This window comes from Bombus pyrosoma, linkage group LG9 (genome assembly GCF_014825855.1).
Source record: "Bombus pyrosoma isolate SC7728 linkage group LG9, ASM1482585v1, whole genome shotgun sequence".
Lineage (NCBI taxonomy): Eukaryota > Metazoa > Arthropoda > Insecta > Hymenoptera > Apidae > Bombus > Bombus pyrosoma.
The window spans coordinates 9705839-9725535 of NC_057778.1; the positions used below are offsets into that span (position 1 = coordinate 9705839).

Genomic DNA, 19697 nt, shown 5'->3' on the forward strand with positions numbered 1-19697 from the left:
ATTTCTCGCTCTTTCATTATTTTGAATGGAGACACGAATTGAGTCGGCCCGGGGTATTAAAGTTCGAGTCTATTTCGTGAAAGAGAATTTATGATACGGTTATGTACTGGGTGTTCTTTCTCGTTGAGTTTGAACGTTTTGAATGGTTTGTAGTAGTATTAAATTTGTTTTGGACGCCAAAATGGTAGTATGTTCGTACGTATTTTTTTCTTTTTTTTTTTTTTTTTTTTTTTTTTTTTTTTTTTTTTTTTTTTTTTTTTTTTTCGAACGTCATTCGATTTCCTTTTCTGCTTTTCTGTAGAAGTCGCAGACGCTCGTGAGACGTAAGTGGTCGATGCAAAATCTCTGACAAAGCGTACACGTTCTTGCACACAGTATTAATGTACGCTTACATCGTTGCATCGATTAAGAATGGTAACATGGAGTAATTACGATTTTATCAACATTGCATTGATTGTTATAACGCTTAAAGGAAGAGAAAGAAACCGTACTCTTTCATTTCTTGAATATCTTCACTATATAATAATATTCGTTGAAATTCTCTCGTATATTTGTCATAAAAGTGTATTATGATGGCGTGAGTAATTTTTCAAACGTTTATATGAGTCGATAAAAATTGAACACCTTGTACACGCCGTATCATGCATTGCAACCTTTCGTTTACCTGGATCAACTTCACACGGAGATAAAAGAGTATATATATTATAAATATATCATATGTTATTATTACTATTATTATTATAATTTCTATGTTTATACATATATGTAAATATTTAATTTATTTTTATTTTATATTAGATTCGCGAGCGTAGCTCGCGTCCCGTTATTACTAATTCTAATCGTTTGCTAACGCACGCATAGAAGTTCCTTTAATTTAGCAATATTTCACCGGTATATTGTTCGATTTCGTCAAATATTTGCCGTAATTTATCCGTGCTAGCTTTAACACTAACGATAGTGATTTGATAAACGGAGAATAAGGATGCACATAGTCAGAAGTCTGACCTGCGCGAATACCATGTACCTTCTCGTTCTTTCTCATTTTCTATTTCAACCCTTAACGGTTGTCATACACGGACGTTCGTTTACCGCAGCACATTTTCCTTCAACTAAAGAGTTTACCAAGTCAAAGAAACTGGACTAAACGTATTATTATCGTTCAGCGTTAGACGAGTAGTTCGCAGCAGTTAGTTCAGTAGTATTATGTATTGCAGCACGATGATATTAAGATAAAGCGGGTTAGGGTGAAATTTCACTCGCCATAGCCTTCAAAAAGGATAGATAGACTTTTAAACCGACGAAGCGGTTTTAAACGGGGAAAATATTTGACAAACGAAAGTGTGTAGTAAGTTAATTTTACCATAAACTACGCTACGATTAGCAGTCAGGCAGGTATTACATAGGATAAAATGTTACTAAAAGAATAATAACGATATGAGATAGTCGCGTTTTATTGTTGAGATATTCGATCTCCGCGGTCTAATATCTACGGCAACACAGATATACGAGATTCTAAAAGCATAGAACTTTCTTCGTTTTAAGGTTAAACCGTGCAACCGTGTGAATAATCTCTTGAAGGAATAGAGAACAGTCGTATGGAAACAATCAATCTTACTTACCATTAGTTACGAAGCATCGCGAACATGTTATGTACCCTAATGGTCGATCACAATGAGTTTGCCCTGTTGTTGCAACTATTTCTAAACTATTCCGTCTTTACTACCTTTTCTCTACCTATGTGCATACGGTTCTACCGATACGCTGTTATTTACTGAAAACCGTTCTAATTTACTTGGAAACATTTGGATTAACTAGTTGCGAATTCATTCAGTTGCTTAAATCAAACTAAATCTTCCTTGCGCCAATGTTTGATAAGATTAAGCATCGGATGTTATTAAAACCGCTGACAACTATAATTGACAATTAGAAAAATATAATTGGATAAAAGAACGAGTTAGAGGGCGAAGCAGGCTTAAGATGCGTTTGTTAATGAACAAATTTGTTTAATTATAAAAATACCGGTGTTCAGTAAATAACGCGTATAGGAGAATCCCTGAAATCGAGTCCTGAGATGTTCACCATCGCACACGTTGTATATATTATTGTGTAACAAATAGTGATAATAATGTTAACATAACGATTCGTATCCGGATAGAACGATATAGGGGAAATGTTGGCTCGATATTCCTTGAAATTTCGATAATTAGACGAATGATAGACCAATAAATAGTAGAAGATAAATGTTTAAATTCGCGGGATTGTATATACCAGGGTGTCTTAAAATATTTGGTCAAATGAAATGGAATTTGTACGAACAACGACGTGTATCAAAAAAATTGATTTTGAAGTTTCGATCGTATTATGATATTGAAAAATATTTTTCATATTGTAAATAAAATTTTTTTCATATCTCCAGGGGATCTTTATTTTTTATTTACTATGAATTTTTCAATTTAAAGATTCTAAAATGAATTGGAATATTCTAAGCTTGTCTACGGTGATAAAAAAAAAAAAGAGACCAATACGATCGAAACTGTATTTTATTGATCCTCGAATCCATATTTTCTCATATTTGACCGCATATTTTTCGATGCTACGTTTGTTTGAAACATTAATCGTTAACATACTAATTCTACTAAATTGTTCAGGGAGGGCCTTTTTCTCTCTTTCTCTCTTCTTCATTGTGTTCCATGATATCGACAATGAGTATAATGATATTAAAAGCGACGAAGAAGAAATTAAAGAAGTAAAAAAGGAAAAAATGTGTAAAAACGAAATTTAAATTTTGCCGCTAAAATATGCTAATGAGAAAGAGAGACTGGAAACTGTATAATAATATTCTCGAAAATCAAAATATTCTAATGGGCATTAATCGTGTGTATTTATCGCGAGCATCGCGTTTGAATAATAAACGACTATTTTTTACGCGTTGCAATAAGTAGAAATTAAAAAATCGTGTAAATAAAAAAGAATAAACATTTCGAATAACTAGAAGAGGAAGAGAGAGAGAGAGGGAGAAAATTGTATCGAATTAACGTTTGTGGAAAATAAGTAAATAAACGAATAAGAGAAAAATATAGAACCCCTAGGGTGTATATGAACTAAAATTAAAAAATTAATTAAAAGGGAAAGGGAATATCGAAAATCGAATGCCGGGCCAACGCATAAAAGACTAAAAGAAAAAAAAAGCAGCGAACTACGTTCTATGTGGGTGATCGATTTTATTAAAGTATTTATTATTGCCGCCTAGTGCCTGAAGGCAGGAAATCGTTTCGCGTGCATTTCCGGATACGTGGAAGCACGTGTTTCCACAAGGAAACGCGCGAGGGGAAGAGTTTTTCATTGATGCAGGTGGTCAGTGCCGTAACTAGAACTAACTTTCTTAATAGGTCATTAACTGCACTATTATTGAATTGTTGAATCATTAAACGAAGGATCTACGATTTTGATCTATTAAACGCTAGGCATAGATTTATAAAAATTACATGGACGCGACTTTAATGAAAGTAAATTAAACTGTATTATAACAATAAATACTTCGTAAATGTTTGCTATGCGATTCAAAGATACGGAAAGTATTTCTACGGTATTCTTCTATCGATTAATCGTATGATATTTCTATTGGAACACGAGCAAGAAATTTATACGAACCGGACAGTTCGTATAGATCGATTAACAACGCCACTTATATCTAACAATCTTGTTTCAACTTTTTCAAATTTCATTCTGTCGAACGTGGACGAAAAACGTATTAGTCGAATTCTTGGAATGCTCTTTCCATAATTACGTCGTTAAGGTAGCGTTAGATTTAAATAGCGTAAATTGTCTGCCATTTCTCGATAGATTAATCCGAGTCCTTTTCGTTTCAATCTAGTACACACGTCACTTTCTATCTATCAGATATTAGATCACATTCTTCGAAATAGACTGCAAAAACAATCAGGTGCGAAGTAAAGTAGCGAAAGGTAATAAGACTAAATAGAAAAGAAGAAAAAAAAAAATGGTAATTAGAGGTTTACAGTGCGGCCCAGTGCCACTGATTGCTTTCACACGACCTATACAACTGTCGATGTACATATTGGGTTGGCAACTAAATGATTGCGGATTTTGTCAATACCATCTAATGAGAAAATCCGCAATCACTTAGTTGCCAATCCAATGTGTCGTGTTTTCTCGCGTTAATTTATCGAATGTTAGAGTATATATGGTCCAATCGCGCGTTACGTTTGCGATACGCATCTGTATCGGTTTTCGTGTACATAAATAGATTTTCTGGATCTAGATTTAGTAACTATGAACAGGGTGAGCACAAGCCTGGCTTGTCGAGTCTGTCGACGAACGATCAGTCAAGTAAAAGAAATCCCTTAATTCGTTTCGCAGGCAAATATCCTAATTTAGCGTAATCGACGGTAAAGTCAGCAGCACCGAAACGTAGACACACACACACACACACGCTACGAAGCGTGTGCAGCACCTTAGTTGCCTATACTAAGTAATTATAGACGGTTAATTAACGTGAGGATGAATTTCCTCGAAGTGTCCCACGGTGAACCAGGTTCAGAAGACTTTCGAACCATCGTTCGACGCTTTAAATCGATAAATCAGTCGTAAAAGAGGCGAAGCAACATCGGGCGTGAATCGTGCTGGTTGCTTTGACGACTTTCGTTTAAATTTCACCGACTGGACTGTTTCCTGAATGTACAGGGTGTTTAGGAGAAAAGTTCCAAGATTTTTCTCACTCGTATTATTCATTCGGACGAATAATTTGCTAAATTATCTTTGATACAACTTGTTCCTTTACGAGAAATGTTTATTTTTTTATAGGCAATTGTATACTTTGACAAAATACTCGTAAGTGTACTATAAATCCACCAAATCCGATCTTATGAACAGTAGCGTTAACTCGCTCATCAATCGTGCGAATGTCGCATCGAAATTAGAGAAAGAAATTATACTTGGAAATATTACTCGGCGAAGTGAAAAGAAAGCACCTTGCTTTTCTACGATTCTTTCTGATACTAACGATACCATGTTGTTTCTTCATACGTACAATATTTCTCGTCTCTTTGTTCCATATACTCGTATTCTCAGATCGTTTCTTTCCTTCTTTGAGTATTATACCGGTCAGACGTGTTCTATTCTTCTCAGTGAGTAAAACATTTCGTTGAAATAATTTCATTAATAACATTAACGCGTTGGATCCTTAGTTTTCTTTTCCACACCCTATAGCAACGTATATGGTCTTGTTGATTCAGTATTTTTCTTTTTGCTACTCGATTTTATAGGGTCGTTTCTCTTTTTCTCTGAACGTGGTGCTCGGGCGTTGTTTACCGAACGGAACTAATTAAACGACAGGCCACTTCGGAATTTGTGATAGTTCTAGTTACGGTACTAGTTGTAAGCGTTCATGTAGTATGTATAGGGTGCGCGAATGTACGCACAAGAGATAATGCGCGCTGCGTCTAGTAGAATTTCAATGGACTGACACCGAAGATTTAGTTTTTAAATTGTATAGGTATATCGCGCCTCAAATATTCCTTCGTTCGAACGACTGGCCTTCCATAGAGAAATATTCGCGGTAATTACGAGTATCGTAAGAACCTTTGCAACTGCCTGTACATAATTCTCGCGGTCTTCGTTCTCGATGTCTTTTTTTTTTTTTCTTTCTAAAATTGAAGCGCCACTTCTTCTGAAAAAAGCGTGATCTGGGAATCGGAAGAGAAAAATGATGAACGATAGTGACACGAAGCTTCAGTTGCGAGTGTCGAATAACATTATTTATAGATGTAAATCGTTGAATGTTCTTTGGTTTCCTCGAGATTAAGAGCATAATCGTTAGTTATTACTATCACAAGTTTGGATCGAATCCAAAAACTCTGATCAATTTCTCACATTCTCTTGATATCCGTTAAAATGTTAAATGTAAAATAAATTATTGTACGTGCGTTCTTGTTACTCGATTAGTCGATTTATGTTTAACCGTGAAAGTAATTTTCTTTTAAGTTCTATTCGTTCTAACGCCTTCATCAGGTTTCGCTAGGTTCCTTTTCAAACATCTTCTTACAAATAGATTTCTAATAAAAAAAATTACGTAAAACGAATACTGCCTAAGCACGATCAAACTATATAAATATACAAGCAAGAAACCATAGAAAATAATCTCTATCGTCTCAAGGTACTAGGAGCAATAAAAAAAGGTACAACGTAAAAATTAACTTAGAGAAGTTTAACGAGATAAGATCCGAAATCCAAGATTCCTGGATCGCGAATAGCCTGCAAGACTAAACTTATTATAATACAGCTTGAACTCAGAAATCGGAAAAAGGAAAAAGGATAATTGAGAGACTGTGAGAAGTAAAAGTATTATGCACGGTACTATGGAAACTATACTATCTATGTAGCGTTTCTTATAAACGTTTAAACACCGATACCTTACAAATACGTAAGAAAATTTACACTGATAAATATCTGATCTGAAACTTCTTTTTTCATTAACTTTTATTTCTTTTTGATAAAATTCACGTTTTTCCATCATCGAATCCCTCAATTATCCTTATGGAAACAATCGATCGTAGGAAAGTGTTAACGTTAATTTCCGATCGATTTCCGGCGTATTTTTATCCAGACTGCTCGGATATTTAAGATCCTTCTACTCATCTACCACACGTAACCAAAAGCAACAGGAAACTTCAATTTTCTCTATATACAGAAAAGAAAAAGGGGGAAAAAAGAACTCGAGGTGCATAGTCCTATATTTTATACACACCTTGTTACCTTAAGTATATAATATCGATAATAAGCAGCATGTATACGTGTATAACAATTCATCGAACTATACTATATCGTATAACGATAAAAACTATAAAACGTTATAGATATAACGATCTAAAGAATACCGATATACGTAATTTCCTTTCCTTCGTCTTTTTCTTCTTTCTTTCCTTTTAAGGATCGTGTACAATCGGAGCACAGGTGTTTGTGTTCGCTTTTTTTTCCTAATTAATTATTCGATATTCGTTTTTTTTTTTTTTTTATTTATGATCGTTAAACATAGAAGTTAAGAAGCTATTCCTTTAGCAACGAATTATTTTGCTCGCTTAGTGGATTATGGAGTTTATTACTCGTTAAATAGGGAATAGGAGCGACATTGTGAAAAGCAAAATATCGTTATGCTGCAGCATGATATTTGCGATTTCATCGCGCGCGGTTTTTTCGTTCACACATTTCTCGAAGCAATAGAAAGCAACGATGGTTGCAAAAATAGTTTCGTATGGAATGCAAGGGATGTTTCTGTTTTCTGCGAAAAAGAGGAATTTGTTTTTCTTTTGGTTTGAAAGTGCGCGTCGAAGCGTGTGCCGTGTTCAGGCAGAAGAATCTCACGAATTCTACAACCCGTTTTCAACTTCGTAGCACTTTTGTTAATTCGTAAGAATTGTCACATATCCGCCACAACGTCAGCCGCCAATTTATCGTCAATAATCGTCCGAGACATTGACTAGATCGCCCGTGTTAAACTGCATTTAAAAAAAGAATATACATATATATATATATTGTTCATGAAATCCATTCGGAAGATTTTAAATCATTAGTAACTTCGTGCTTCATACATTTTCACATTGTATAGAACACAATGAGAAGAGTAATTAAATCGAGAAGTCTAATGTTTCCGTTCTTTTTTGTTTTTAATCTAATTTAAAAGAAATTGTTTTAATTAATTTTATTTATTTAAAAAATCACGTTGTACGAAATTGAGTTAGAAATTTATCGAATGACATTTGAACATTATTCGTGAACGATAAAAGCTTTCCCCGAAGGCGCTTGATCCTTAATTAATAGATAATCATAATTTATTATTTATCCCGTATGGGTGAATTCTCGCAAACGTTCCCCCTCGGTTTTTCGAAAGGTTCCGCGATTCCAGCGTAACCCATTATCCGTCAGAATTGTTGGAAATGTATATTTACGACATGAGATATCGCCTAACTGTGTTGCAATTTTCTCAATGGAAAGAATAAAATAGAATCGAACGATCGATAGAAGAAAAATTATATAGAACTGACGGATAATGGGTGAAGATTTATTGAAATTCCGAGGATAATATCGAAGAGATGAGCCGGAGAACGCGAGGAGAAACCAAAATCCAAACCTTTCCATAAGAAACGTTATTCCTAATCAAAAAATCCTGCCATACCGTGTCTTCCAAGACAGAGACTATTGAATAGCGAATTAGTTTAGTATTTATAAACGGTTTTACGCCGTTATCTGTGTTGCGAACTCGCCCAAATCGACTAATTATTATCGATGAATGGAAACTATTATAGAAACTGATCACATTCCGATATATGGGAATAACATTGGAATTATTATTCTAATCTTGATAATATCGTTGTACCGAATTTATAAACAAATAATTCACGTCGCGATGCTCAAACTTTTACATATATTTCGATCATCCTCTCGTTTTAATAGAAGATAGGATTTATAACGTTTTAGAGAAAGACGTAAAATTAAAATGATAAGAATGTTTTTCATATTTTACTAGAAATTGATCTTTTTCTTCCAGTCAAATTGTAACGGTCATATCGTCGATAATCAATCACGCAAAACTATTTTCTCGCGCGTACATCATTTGAACGATGAGTTTTCTGGATACGAGGAACGTTGTAGGAAAGAAATAACGAATAATAATCATTTTTGTGGGCTAGCAATATTCGATAACGATGGAAAACCGTACCCCTGTAACCCGAAATAAGTTAAGTTGTCGTTTTATCCTGTTAAAGAAGAAAAAGTAGCGAACGTGCGAGCATCGAGATGAATGAAAGAAATAAGTCTGATTGCCTGTGAGGTGAAAAATAGTAACGCGCGAATACTTTACGACGCGGAAAGAAAGAGTCGGCGAATGTCGTCGTTGTCAACTTTCTTACAGCGAAAACGATAATGCACGCGCACGCGTAAAATGAACATGTTTTTACACTGTGTAAGATACGAGTTTTAACGATTATATAAGAGAAAAAGATTCTATCCGAGGAAAAAAATTGGCGGTGGTGTGAAAAAAGAACCAGAGACATCGAAGATAAAATTGTTCTGAAATAATTATGATACGATTCATGAGAACACTGCACCACGATTACTTGCGACACTCGATATGTATTTTTAGAAAAGTGTCTTTCTTTTCATGATTTGTATCGGCTGAGAATCTAATTTGGTACAGAAAAATCAAACACTATATCGTTTGTTGCTATATGTGTTCGAAAGACGGTTATTATTGTTCTTACGGTCAAAGTACGAGAATCTAATATAAAATTGTTTTAAGATGAAAAAAAATGTATAAGAATGTATAAGAAATCCGAACGTTTCGTATGATATATCGAATGATATTCCCTAAAATGCATCACGTACATACAAGATCGTGAAATTTCTAGTTTTATCGGCGATCTGCCCTTTACTAATTTATTTGCATACTTTCATTTCGAATTTGAAACTCGTTCGATTTCTTCGATATCTCCTGTTAATAGCCCTTGCCGGACCCGCCACACCTAATCATACAAATGTACATACTTATATTGCACTAATTTTAGTATTGCCGCTGAGTATTATAACTAGTCACATAAGCCAAAAGTTTGTTACTCTCGCAAAGTTTTCTTTTTTCTCAGTTTTGTAATAAAGGAGGATGAGTAAAGTCCTTAAATTGAACTTACGCGTTATTCACAATCCTGCCCCTATGTTTCCTATTTCTGAAATTTTTTTGTATTAAAAAGTACAAAATTTAAGCAGACAGAGTGAAAAGTTAACAGCGAAAAGCAAATAGAAAAGTCGAGTAAATGTCGGTTTTAAGTCGTACAAATTTATTTTAAATATAACTTCAAATCAGTAATTATTTAATAGTTAAACGAATAATTTCAAATAAAAGCTATCATTAGTTTTACCTTATTTGCTTAACTTTGGATATATCGTGTCATTACATGTCATACGTTAATGGCTAAATTTAATGAGAAATAAAGTTGCAAGTGGCATTCAGGCAAATAGAATCTTCAAATTTCCCGCCTTTGTTCTACGAACGAACATGGAAGATAACCATTAAAATCGATTAAATATCTTAATGTATTTCATTCAGATAGATTCTTATCGCTATTTCATAACTTTATATAAGTACTCTTCCATTTACTCAACTTTATTATCTTTAAATGTTATAAATTTCAAAACGGTCACTTACCATTTGATGAATAACCTTGATCGTGAATAATTTGAAGTCTATACTGGACGTCATAAACTTGTGTTACACCAAAAATTACGTATAAATGCAACGTACTTTTGTCCTCGAAATTATCGATAATTGGTATAAATAGAAAAATATTTTTAATACATTCGTTACCATAAAATTTTTTTCCTGAAATTTTCCTTTTTACTTGATCGTTGACTAGACTTCGTCCGCGATTTGACAAGCATTGATATCTCGCAGAATCGTAGAAATATATCACGTTACTTTTAGAGTTTAATACAAGATGCAACCACAAATGCATCAAGGGAAGGACAGTAACAAAATTTATGGAACGATTGAAATATTTAACGCAAATTTTGAAAGGTATATTGAAAATTGCAATCGACGAAGACACTACTACAAGCTTCGATCGCGAACCGCGTTTCTAACAATAATCGTTCGAAGGTAGTTCGAATTGTTTCCAACGAAGTCAATTGCATATCATTAAAAAAAAAATCAACTTAATTATTAAAAAAATTTAATATAGCATTGTATTAAATTATTTTTAATAATTATAGAGCTTGAATTACATCACAAAGATTAATAAAGAATCCAGTTAAAATTAGTCAGTGTAAATATCCTATCTGTGATATTATCGACTTGCGTAGATTTATCGACGGTTGATACAAACTGGTGTATACCGAGAACTCAATACACGAGAACTCAAATGAACGACGATAGATAAATATTACCACCGAATTATTTAATCCGCCTGTGTTATCACATGTACTATCCTCATCACAGCCATACATATTGAAATATTACGAGTTTAACATTTTGACCGGCCTTCTTCGATAATAAAGCTTGTAGAATATCAATATCGATCGAATGATACAGAAAGATTATAATATCTGTATCTTCTCGTTTTCAATACTAGAGAATATTATATTTAACGCTATGATTCACACATTTTCAACGCTAATATCAGGATATTAAGAATCTTTTAGAACAATTCTCTAAAGCAAATGACAACTAAAATTCTTCTCGCGTCTGAATCAAGCTAAAACAACGCTTTAGTGACCTAAAAGCGAAGGTCGTTTCTCATGCAGTTACGCTCGACGTAATTACCTCTTAGGAAACAACACTACGAGCAAAATATTATTACGAAAGGTAAGATTGACGTCTTTGTACAAGCAGCGGGTCTTAAACTGGTAGGTGAGAGAGTTTTCCTTATCATTCTTTTTTCTTTATCAAAAATATTATAACATATCTAAGAAATATACGATACAAAGTTGCATTGTTATTTCAATATAAATTTCATTAATTTTCTTATACAGACAATGCAATCGAAAATATCGGTAGACGTAGTCGACGCATTCATTGAAAAAGAACGAAGGATTCGTTGCAAAATCACATTGCATCGTTTAAAGATCATAGTACCACGCGTTCTTCTTCGTCTGTTCTTCGTCTTCTTTCCAGCTCGTCCGCCTATTTCTTCTTCGTTCTACTTCCAATTATCGCGTACCTAATTGACCGAATGGTAATTCGTTCAAACGATCTTTAAATTAAATAGACTTTATTCTAATAGAAAAGAAACGTAGAAAGGCACAGTAAGATTCTAATATTTTATCATAAACTTTGGCATTTTACGTAAAGAGTCAATTAATGTTTTGCGTTTAGATTAGATAAGACCGCGTGTTTAGTTTTGTATTTCTAATGCGTCGCAGTTATAATTGTCGTGTAACGAAAGGGCCCAATAATATTTGATCAGATTTAAATGACGCGTACTCATCAGGAATCAGTTCGTGTCTGCCGACCACGGTCTGTGTCACGTGCAACGCTCGTTCTACCAATTCAGTTTTAAAGACGAATTTTTCTAGGTACGTATCGCAGCAAACAGATTACTAACAGTTACTTTTTATCATCAATAGATTATGTGTATGTGTGGTAATTCATATTTCTAGAGCATATTTTTCACTTACTAAATATTATAACGAATATATTCTATTTTGAATACTTAAAGTAGTTTTGTACATATTACGTCTATTTTATGCGTCTTTTAAATGCATAAAAATCTGCGATCCAGTCGTAAGTAAACAGTTTTGAATAATTTCCCCAACAATATTTCCTAAGATTAACACAAGTTCGATCAATTCTCAATAATTATTTTTAAACGAAACAAAGAACTACGGCTATCACTGTAGTATCAACTTTCTGCAATTACAAAAAGGTAATGGCGCAGTATACGACAAGAATATTATTCGTTCTCTTATTGGCGATAATTAACGACGCATCGTTTGCCAGAGTTTGCAATTCATCCGTGGAAGATTGTAAGTATATATCTTTTATAACTTCGAAACTGTTCTTTAAAGCTTAACTGTTCCGATTACTTAGGGCAATCCCGGATTGGTTTACTCGTTTCGCCGATAATTTCGAGATCAAAGATTCGAGAGATAGAGATTTACTGGAATAACGTTAATATCGAGCCCGGAGACAAAATCTCGCTATTCGAGGAAAGCTCTTCAGGAGATCGACGTGAAATTTACACCGTTGTTCCGAATGGTCTCAGTGGTGTCGAGAAAACCGGAGTACTAGCTGAATTCATACCTAGCTCGAACCTTTCTTTCGTGAAAACGTGTACAAGTTAGTGGGCATAGAATTTTTTAATCAACCTGATCTCACAAACGGATCGCCGTTTAATCAGAAATTTCTATCATTCGTCTGTAATTCGTTTCTCATATTTTTCTATAATTATAAATTAACTTGAATTATTCTGTACCTGGAAAAAGGTCTCGCTCTAATTCTGGCGGTATTTTTTTTCAGGGTACAGTGTAAGATGGTGGGCAGATAAAGTAATAAAAGATACAAAGTGTCTGGGAACTCAGCCGACCTGGATGAAAGAAAGGAAAGACATTCTGGGTCCTTTAAAAATGAAACAGATATTTCTGCCTGGAACTCACGATTCCGCGTCGTACAATGAGAATGACGACAGTGCAAGCATCATTTCAGACTTCGCTGTGACTCAGGTATAAATGTAATACGGCAGATGGAGAATTGAAATTTGCAGTATCCTCAACGTGGTTATCAGCAGAATAAAGTAACAAATTCGTAGGATTTAGATATCCTCGGGCAATTAATACACGGTGTACGGTACCTAGACATCAGAGTGGGACGTTATAGCGAGACCGACGAGATTTGGTGGACCAATCACGGACCGTTTTATCGATCAGTCTCGTTAAAAACTGTTATAGACCAAGTGAAAGAGTTCCTCGACAATACCGAAGAAATCGTGATAATAGATATCCGTGAATTTCCTGTTGGTAATGCGTTCAATTCTAATCTACTGTTATAAACGATAATCTTATTTAGTCTAGTTGCATTTAAATGTCCATGAATTTCCCATTGATCCATCGTGACGAAGAATAATTTTATTTTTCATTCTAATCACCTGTTTGCGGTAAATTCACAGGTTTCAATAACATATCAGATCACCACGCATTGGTCACGTATCTGGAAGATGAATTTCGGGATTATTACTTGCCCAATAATTATGGATGGGGTACCACGTTGAACGAGATCTGGTCTTCTGGAAAACGATTGATAATCGGTTATGAAAACATGAGAATCGTGAACAGTCGCTCTAGCATGTGGCCTTACGTGTTGCACCAATGGGGAAACGTTCAAAGCACCGAGCAATTGTTCCAATATTTGGATATAATTGAGACCAGTGATAGGTAAACTATCTAGAAAATAAAACTAAAATGCAATGGATCTGTTTTACATATTACAAACGATATTAACAGAAAATTAACTTGGCAACGATTTGATTATAGAGATAACGCAACAAGACCTCGATCGGCTATGGCAGAAATGACGGCGGATCTTACGTATATTCTTTTCAATAGATTGACAAGTCTACGAGATATGGCGCACAAAGTTAATTTAAATGTAACTAATTGGTATAGCACCGTTTGGCAATACTCCGCCAATATCGTAGCAGTGGATTTTTTAAGAAGCACAGATATCGTCGAAATTGCCATTGAGTCTAATGAGAATCGTCATTTACATTGTAGATATTAGCCATTCTTTGTATAACTTTAATTCAATCGTTAATCCTGGCTTGTACAATACTGTTTGGAAAGTATTATGCAGGATCAGACAAAATTTTTCTTTAATACGTTCGCTATCATAGTGGATTGGAGCACAAAATGTCCATCGCCGATCGTATTTTATTTCCCGTGCTTTTCTACGATATTTAACGATATTTTTTTTATAAATAACAACTCTGAGATTTATTTTTGTTTTAATCAGGCACGTCGGTTATACGAATTTCATTTATCTGGCAACTTGTAATTAAATGTAAATTAATTTTAAGCGTCGCACGTGCACGTGCTGGTAGCGAACGTATTAAATTCATCCCAATTAAGCAATACTCATCCAGAATATAAACATATTTGTAAATGTTATCCGAGCAATAAAATATACTTTCGAATAAGGTTCTCAGATAGAATAGAAATCGTATTTTCCGAGTTATATAATGTTAAAAATGTTAGTGTGTGCAGGCGTGTGCGTGTGTATGTTTAACAGCATCGCTTTAGAAACTTTCTGCACAAGCATTTGTGCACCGTTTTCTGCATGACAATGAGACTTCCGCCGGAAGAACGAATAATGCTTTGAACGTAATAAAATCTGTGTCACATTGCTTGTTACGAAATGGGATTTGCCAAACAGGACAGTCTGAAATATGTTTCAAACGGCGCCGGTTGATCAAAGAAAAGATGTTCCTTTCGTCAGTTTTTATTGTTCTTCTTTATTCTATCTGTACATTAAGTGTCACCGATCAGACACAACACGTTTTCAGCGAAATGTATTCGATTAATTTGATTAATTGTCCGAACGATAAAAGGTGTACATTTGTCGAGAATTGTCCCGCTATTTTGAATTTAATGAATCACAATCTACTGCCGATTCACAGGTAAATCGGTGTAACGCTGCTTTATAGGAAATTTATATATAAACGAATTAACGAGAGAAATGATTTAAGCTTTTATTTTAAAAATTAACGTAGATTTCGACAAGCGATTTGTGGCTACGAGAGCATAAAACCGAAAGTGTGCTGCGACGTCGATAGCAATATGGTGAACTCATTTTTTACTCAAAAGGATGGTACATCTTTTACGAGATCGAATCTAATTCCAGAATGTGGCAGGAGCTTCGTTCATGGTGATGTTAACTCTATAGGAATGTACCCTTTTGTTGCTAGAATTGGATTTAAAAGTAAGTCAGAAATGAGATATTTATTTATACAAACAGTATATTTATTAATTAATAATGGGTAATTGATCTTTCACAATTTTGTCATAGGTAACACAGGTCAAATAAAGTATCCTTGTAACGGTGTAATTTTGAATCAGCGTACGATATTAACTACTGCCAGTTGCGCACTTGCAAAGTCTAGTATTTATCAATTGTGAGTACTCTCGTCTTTTAAGGTAAAACGTCGAACAGATTTTTCGATATTTTAATAGGGATTCTGTGCTTGTTGGTGAGTTTAATACTGATACTGATCCTGATTGCAATACACAGAAAATTAATATATCGTACGTGATAAAACATCCCAACTATCGATCTGATACTTTTGCGAATAATATAGCGATGTTACGTTTAAAAGAATCAATACAATATACGGGTAATTATTAAAAGATTCTTCGATTCTTTATATGAAAGATATATCGATGAATGTAAGATTTTTACCTTTATTCCAATATTAAATAATTAGTAACGGCGCAACCTGTGTGTCTCTTACCAAGAGATGGATATGTAAATGTAGGAATGAATCCTATTCTTGTCGGATGGGGTAAGCTGGCAAGCCAGAAAGGTAAAAAGATTACGTACAACTCAATTAAACAGAGTGTATTTGTAAGGAAGTTAGAAATATTGAAATTTTATCGAAGTGAACACTTGTAAGCAACAATTGCTGAAAATGAGGATTGTGTCAACCGAAGAATGCATGAATTATTATAACCAAGGATCAACTGTCGAATTGTGCACAATAGGGGATGAAGAGCCATGTTCAGGATACAATGGAAGTCCCCTTTTATTTAAATATGGCGATACATATTTTTTGGTAAAATTTTATATATTTAATATTTCATGAAATTTTGCATTTGATTATTTACAATGAAATACATTTATAAAACTACAGTTATATTTATATCATTTTTAGTTAGGCATTTTATCGTACGGTTCTGACTGCAGCATGATCAACAACTTCCCCTCAGTCTTCGTGAATATACAGAAATATACAAGATGGATTCTAGAAAATTGTTGATTGTACATTAAAAGGTTAGTAGCTTATTTAATATTGTATATTTTAATAAAACATGTATTATCATTTTCTTACACAGAATTTCTTTGGTCAAAATTCTGTTATTTATGCTTGAAAATGTTCAAGTATTTTCCACGGGTCATCTCCTTCGCCTCTTCCAATCCCAATTGATATGCCATATCATGTAACTTTTTCACTTCAGATATTAAACCACCCATTGATAAATTTCCGAGTTCTAAAATAAAAGTCATCATATTTTCAGCATAATAAAAGATATTTTGTATGAAGTTGTGTTTTTGGATGCAAACTTACGATGTAATTGATTTATGTCATCAGGCGTGAGACCAGCAGCCCAAGATGACGGTTCTGTTTGAGGTGAATTTTGTGCTACGAATTCATTTACACCTGGAACTTCATTAATTGTTAATATATATATATATATATTGTAATTTTTGTTCAGAGTAAGCTATAAAATTGTATAGAATATACTTACTTTGCTCAGGCCATAGGTCAGGCGATGCTCTATCTAGTTTCTCTAAACTCATAAGGCTTTCTTCTACGCAAATTAGGTCTATAAATGAAAAATATGTGAAGATTTAAGAAATTTATTGTTACTTTATTTAAGGGTATGTTAAATATATATACCTGACTGGTCCGTTGGATCTTCTGTAGTCATTATGTTCATTGGATCCGTGTTACCTAACCTTCATTCAAATTTAATATCTGAAACGAAAGTGAAAAAGCAAATATTTACACAGACGTAGGAATGTAATGAATACAAGAAATATGAAAATTAGACAGTTTTCGTTAGAATTATTATGAAATAAATACAGTATGTACAATATATTATACAATATTTACACGTTATATAGTTTGAAGAATTGATCCCTGTTTTGCCGCTTCTAATGGCTCCGCCAATTGCGTTTCTTGCAGCGTTTTTCTCAATTTGTTGCGTTCTTGACGTTCAATATCGCGTTCTACACCTAGTCGAAGCTGTCGTCTGTAAAAGTTATGGAAATATACATTAGAAAATATTATTCCAGAGACTAACGTGCCGCGAAATACAATTTTATCGTGTAACATGGATCGAACACTTTAATCAAATTAATTTACATTTATGATTCAATGATCGACGTTATTAACTTTAAATAATTCGGTAACTTTTTATTTGAACTATAGTTTGAAATGTTGACTTTAAAAAGACATTTGAAGAAACATATTTTATGCTCTATTTATCGTCACAACACACGTAAAAAGGAAATAAAAATATTTGTATTTTGTATTGTGTAGTATATTTGCTGTTAATGTTTAACGGTGAGTCCATGTTACACGATGGTAATTTTTACATAGAATACGTTGCCTGCGCATAACCTAACAATGTAAGAATACTTTGAATTACCTTTCAGCTTCTTGTTGATAATGCACATAACCTACCATCCATGCTGTCGTTGCACAACATAATGCAAAAGTAGTTTTCGCAGCAAATGACATAATATCCTTCTCACTATGTTTTTTAATATACTGTTCACTTTTATATCTACAAGCGATTATATCGAAAGTATATTTTTGTTCATATGCGAGAATGCGATATATCGAATGTACGTAACGAGTTATCTATTTCGATTCTCGAAAGTACGAACAGTAGTTTTGTGAAAAGTGCATAGTGCAAATTCTCCGTGAAAAATTGTGATAATCAAGAATAACTTCGAAGCCGAATACTGTAAAATGTAAGTAAGACGTTCTTTCAATATATTTTTTATTATTTTGTTATAATATTTGTCTTATAAGTTGTTATCGTTACATAAATGATGAAATAGGTTTCGTTGCTTCTGAAATTGTATAATTTCGCCATTTTAACGTATCGAAATAAATTTCAAAGCTACGAAACGTTAAAATTTCCCTTTAATATCAATTGAATCAATATCCAATTAATATCAATTGAAAGTAAAACGATTATTATATTTTTTATGAAATATATAAAAAGATAATTTAAAGATTTATTATCGACAGGAATGTCGATTGCTAGGCAGGTACCTAATCTTGCCGCGAGAGATCACATCCAGTACGTCATACGTTTCGAAACGATAAAATATGTATATTTATATATAAAACTTATTGTTACAATAATTAATGATACGAAAAGAAGATGCAATGAAAACGTTTACGTTAAACAACAAGTGTTACAAATAATAATTTTTATCGATCGGTAACTTAATATTTATAAATTTTTATTCAAATTCCATCAAATTATCTAATAACACTACTTCATAGAAAAGTCTTTTCAAACAAGAAAGTTATTTCACACAGTTATAACTATAATATCCATAATAGCATTTCAAAATGTTTCACATATACATAATATGCAAAAAATTCTCTATGATATGTATTTAAATACTATCAGGAATCGCTGTATTTCAAATGCCTATAAATTATAATAGCCAAAACTATATCTGCTGTTTAGTTCAGATACTGGAATTTATCCAGAAAAAGTTATCAATACTATAAATTTCCATCAGAAATGATCTGTTCAAGATCTGTACGAGAGTACATACATTCCATCTTTCTTGGTACATACTCTCGTTACTTGAGAAGGGACGATAATCCTCTCGTGACCACGCAACCATATGAAACGTAATTGGGACCGGAAGGAATCTGATGATGCGGAAGGGTGGAGACGACGACGTAACCGAGATATAGGGTCCGTTCTTATCTACAGAATACAGGCCACGTTTCTCTACCTCTCGGCATTCCACATCTCGTAAGTTATATCACGAGTTCGGAAACACCGTAGGACACTATATGATGAATCGACCTCGTTGCCCTTTTGTCCGCCCTTTAGATAAATTCCTTACGTCCCTTACACTTTGCTATTTGCATATTCGAAAATTGAATTATACATCATTCTTGACGACGCAATTCTTTGCGAGTATTGCTGCAGGATCGCTCTTCTTTGATTCTTTTGGGTCTGACATACTTCTCTATGGTTTCAAAGAATAATTTATATAAAAATAATTTGCAGAATAAAAATTCTAAACGCTGTTGCAGGTGTTTTAGGTTAACGTTGAATTAGGGTTGAAGCTAGTAGTGTTGTTAGACGTTGCTGTTAGTGTGTTTAGATGTTTAGGGCTCTCAGCCCCTTACACATAAAACGCAAAGCTCAAAATATTCGCT

General features: G+C 33.7%; 3 protein-coding genes and 1 long non-coding RNA gene across 6 annotated transcripts in view; 3 read left to right on the forward strand and 1 right to left on the reverse strand.

Moving 5' to 3' along the window:
- Nucleotides 1-11340: 11340 nt before the first annotated feature.
- LOC122570808 (PI-PLC X domain-containing protein 1-like) lies at nucleotides 11341-14708 on the forward strand. 2 transcript variants are annotated; one of them, XM_043733662.1, is made up of 8 exons: nucleotides 11341-11368; nucleotides 11970-12078; nucleotides 12383-12528; nucleotides 12593-12841; nucleotides 13022-13224; nucleotides 13311-13518; nucleotides 13668-13932; nucleotides 14032-14708. In XM_043733662.1, the coding sequence occupies exons 3-8, from the start codon at nucleotides 12432-12434 to the stop codon at nucleotides 14276-14278; spliced, it is 1269 nt and encodes a 422-aa protein (XP_043589597.1). In that variant the 5' UTR covers nucleotides 11341-11368; nucleotides 11970-12078; nucleotides 12383-12431; the 3' UTR covers nucleotides 14279-14708. The 2 variants fall into 2 exon arrangements, with proteins under 2 accessions (XP_043589597.1, XP_043589596.1); XM_043733661.1 differs by lacking the exon at nucleotides 11341-11368 and having other exon boundaries at nucleotides 11833-12078; nucleotides 12429-12528.
- A 150-nt stretch (nucleotides 14709-14858) lies between these two features.
- On the forward strand, nucleotides 14859-16550 carry LOC122570810 (venom protease-like). Its single transcript, XM_043733663.1, has 7 exons — nucleotides 14859-15173; nucleotides 15267-15475; nucleotides 15563-15668; nucleotides 15727-15887; nucleotides 15978-16076; nucleotides 16153-16325; nucleotides 16425-16550. Exons 1-7 carry the CDS (start codon nucleotides 14977-14979, stop codon nucleotides 16527-16529), a joined length of 1050 nt encoding a protein of 349 aa, XP_043589598.1. The 5' UTR covers nucleotides 14859-14976; the 3' UTR covers nucleotides 16530-16550.
- LOC122570815 (protein lin-52 homolog) lies at nucleotides 16319-18095 on the reverse strand. 2 transcript variants are annotated; one of them, XM_043733672.1, is made up of 7 exons: nucleotides 17961-18095; nucleotides 17388-17526; nucleotides 17172-17249; nucleotides 17020-17097; nucleotides 16839-16931; nucleotides 16602-16761; nucleotides 16319-16514 (listed from the first exon to the last, which is right to left on the reverse strand). In XM_043733672.1, exons 3-6 carry the CDS (start codon nucleotides 17209-17211, stop codon nucleotides 16628-16630), a joined length of 345 nt encoding a protein of 114 aa, XP_043589607.1. In that variant the 5' UTR covers nucleotides 17212-17249; nucleotides 17388-17526; nucleotides 17961-18095; the 3' UTR covers nucleotides 16319-16514; nucleotides 16602-16627. The 2 variants fall into 2 exon arrangements, with proteins under 2 accessions (XP_043589607.1, XP_043589606.1); XM_043733671.1 differs by having other exon boundaries at nucleotides 16839-16937.
- A 50-nt stretch (nucleotides 18096-18145) lies between these two features.
- The window catches only part of LOC122570817, a 188620-nt gene continuing 187068 nt past the window's right edge, over nucleotides 18146-19697 (forward strand). The window contains exon 1 of the long non-coding RNA XR_006317903.1: nucleotides 18146-18253. This is a non-coding gene — a long non-coding RNA (uncharacterized LOC122570817). The remainder of the gene's footprint in view (nucleotides 18254-19697) is intronic.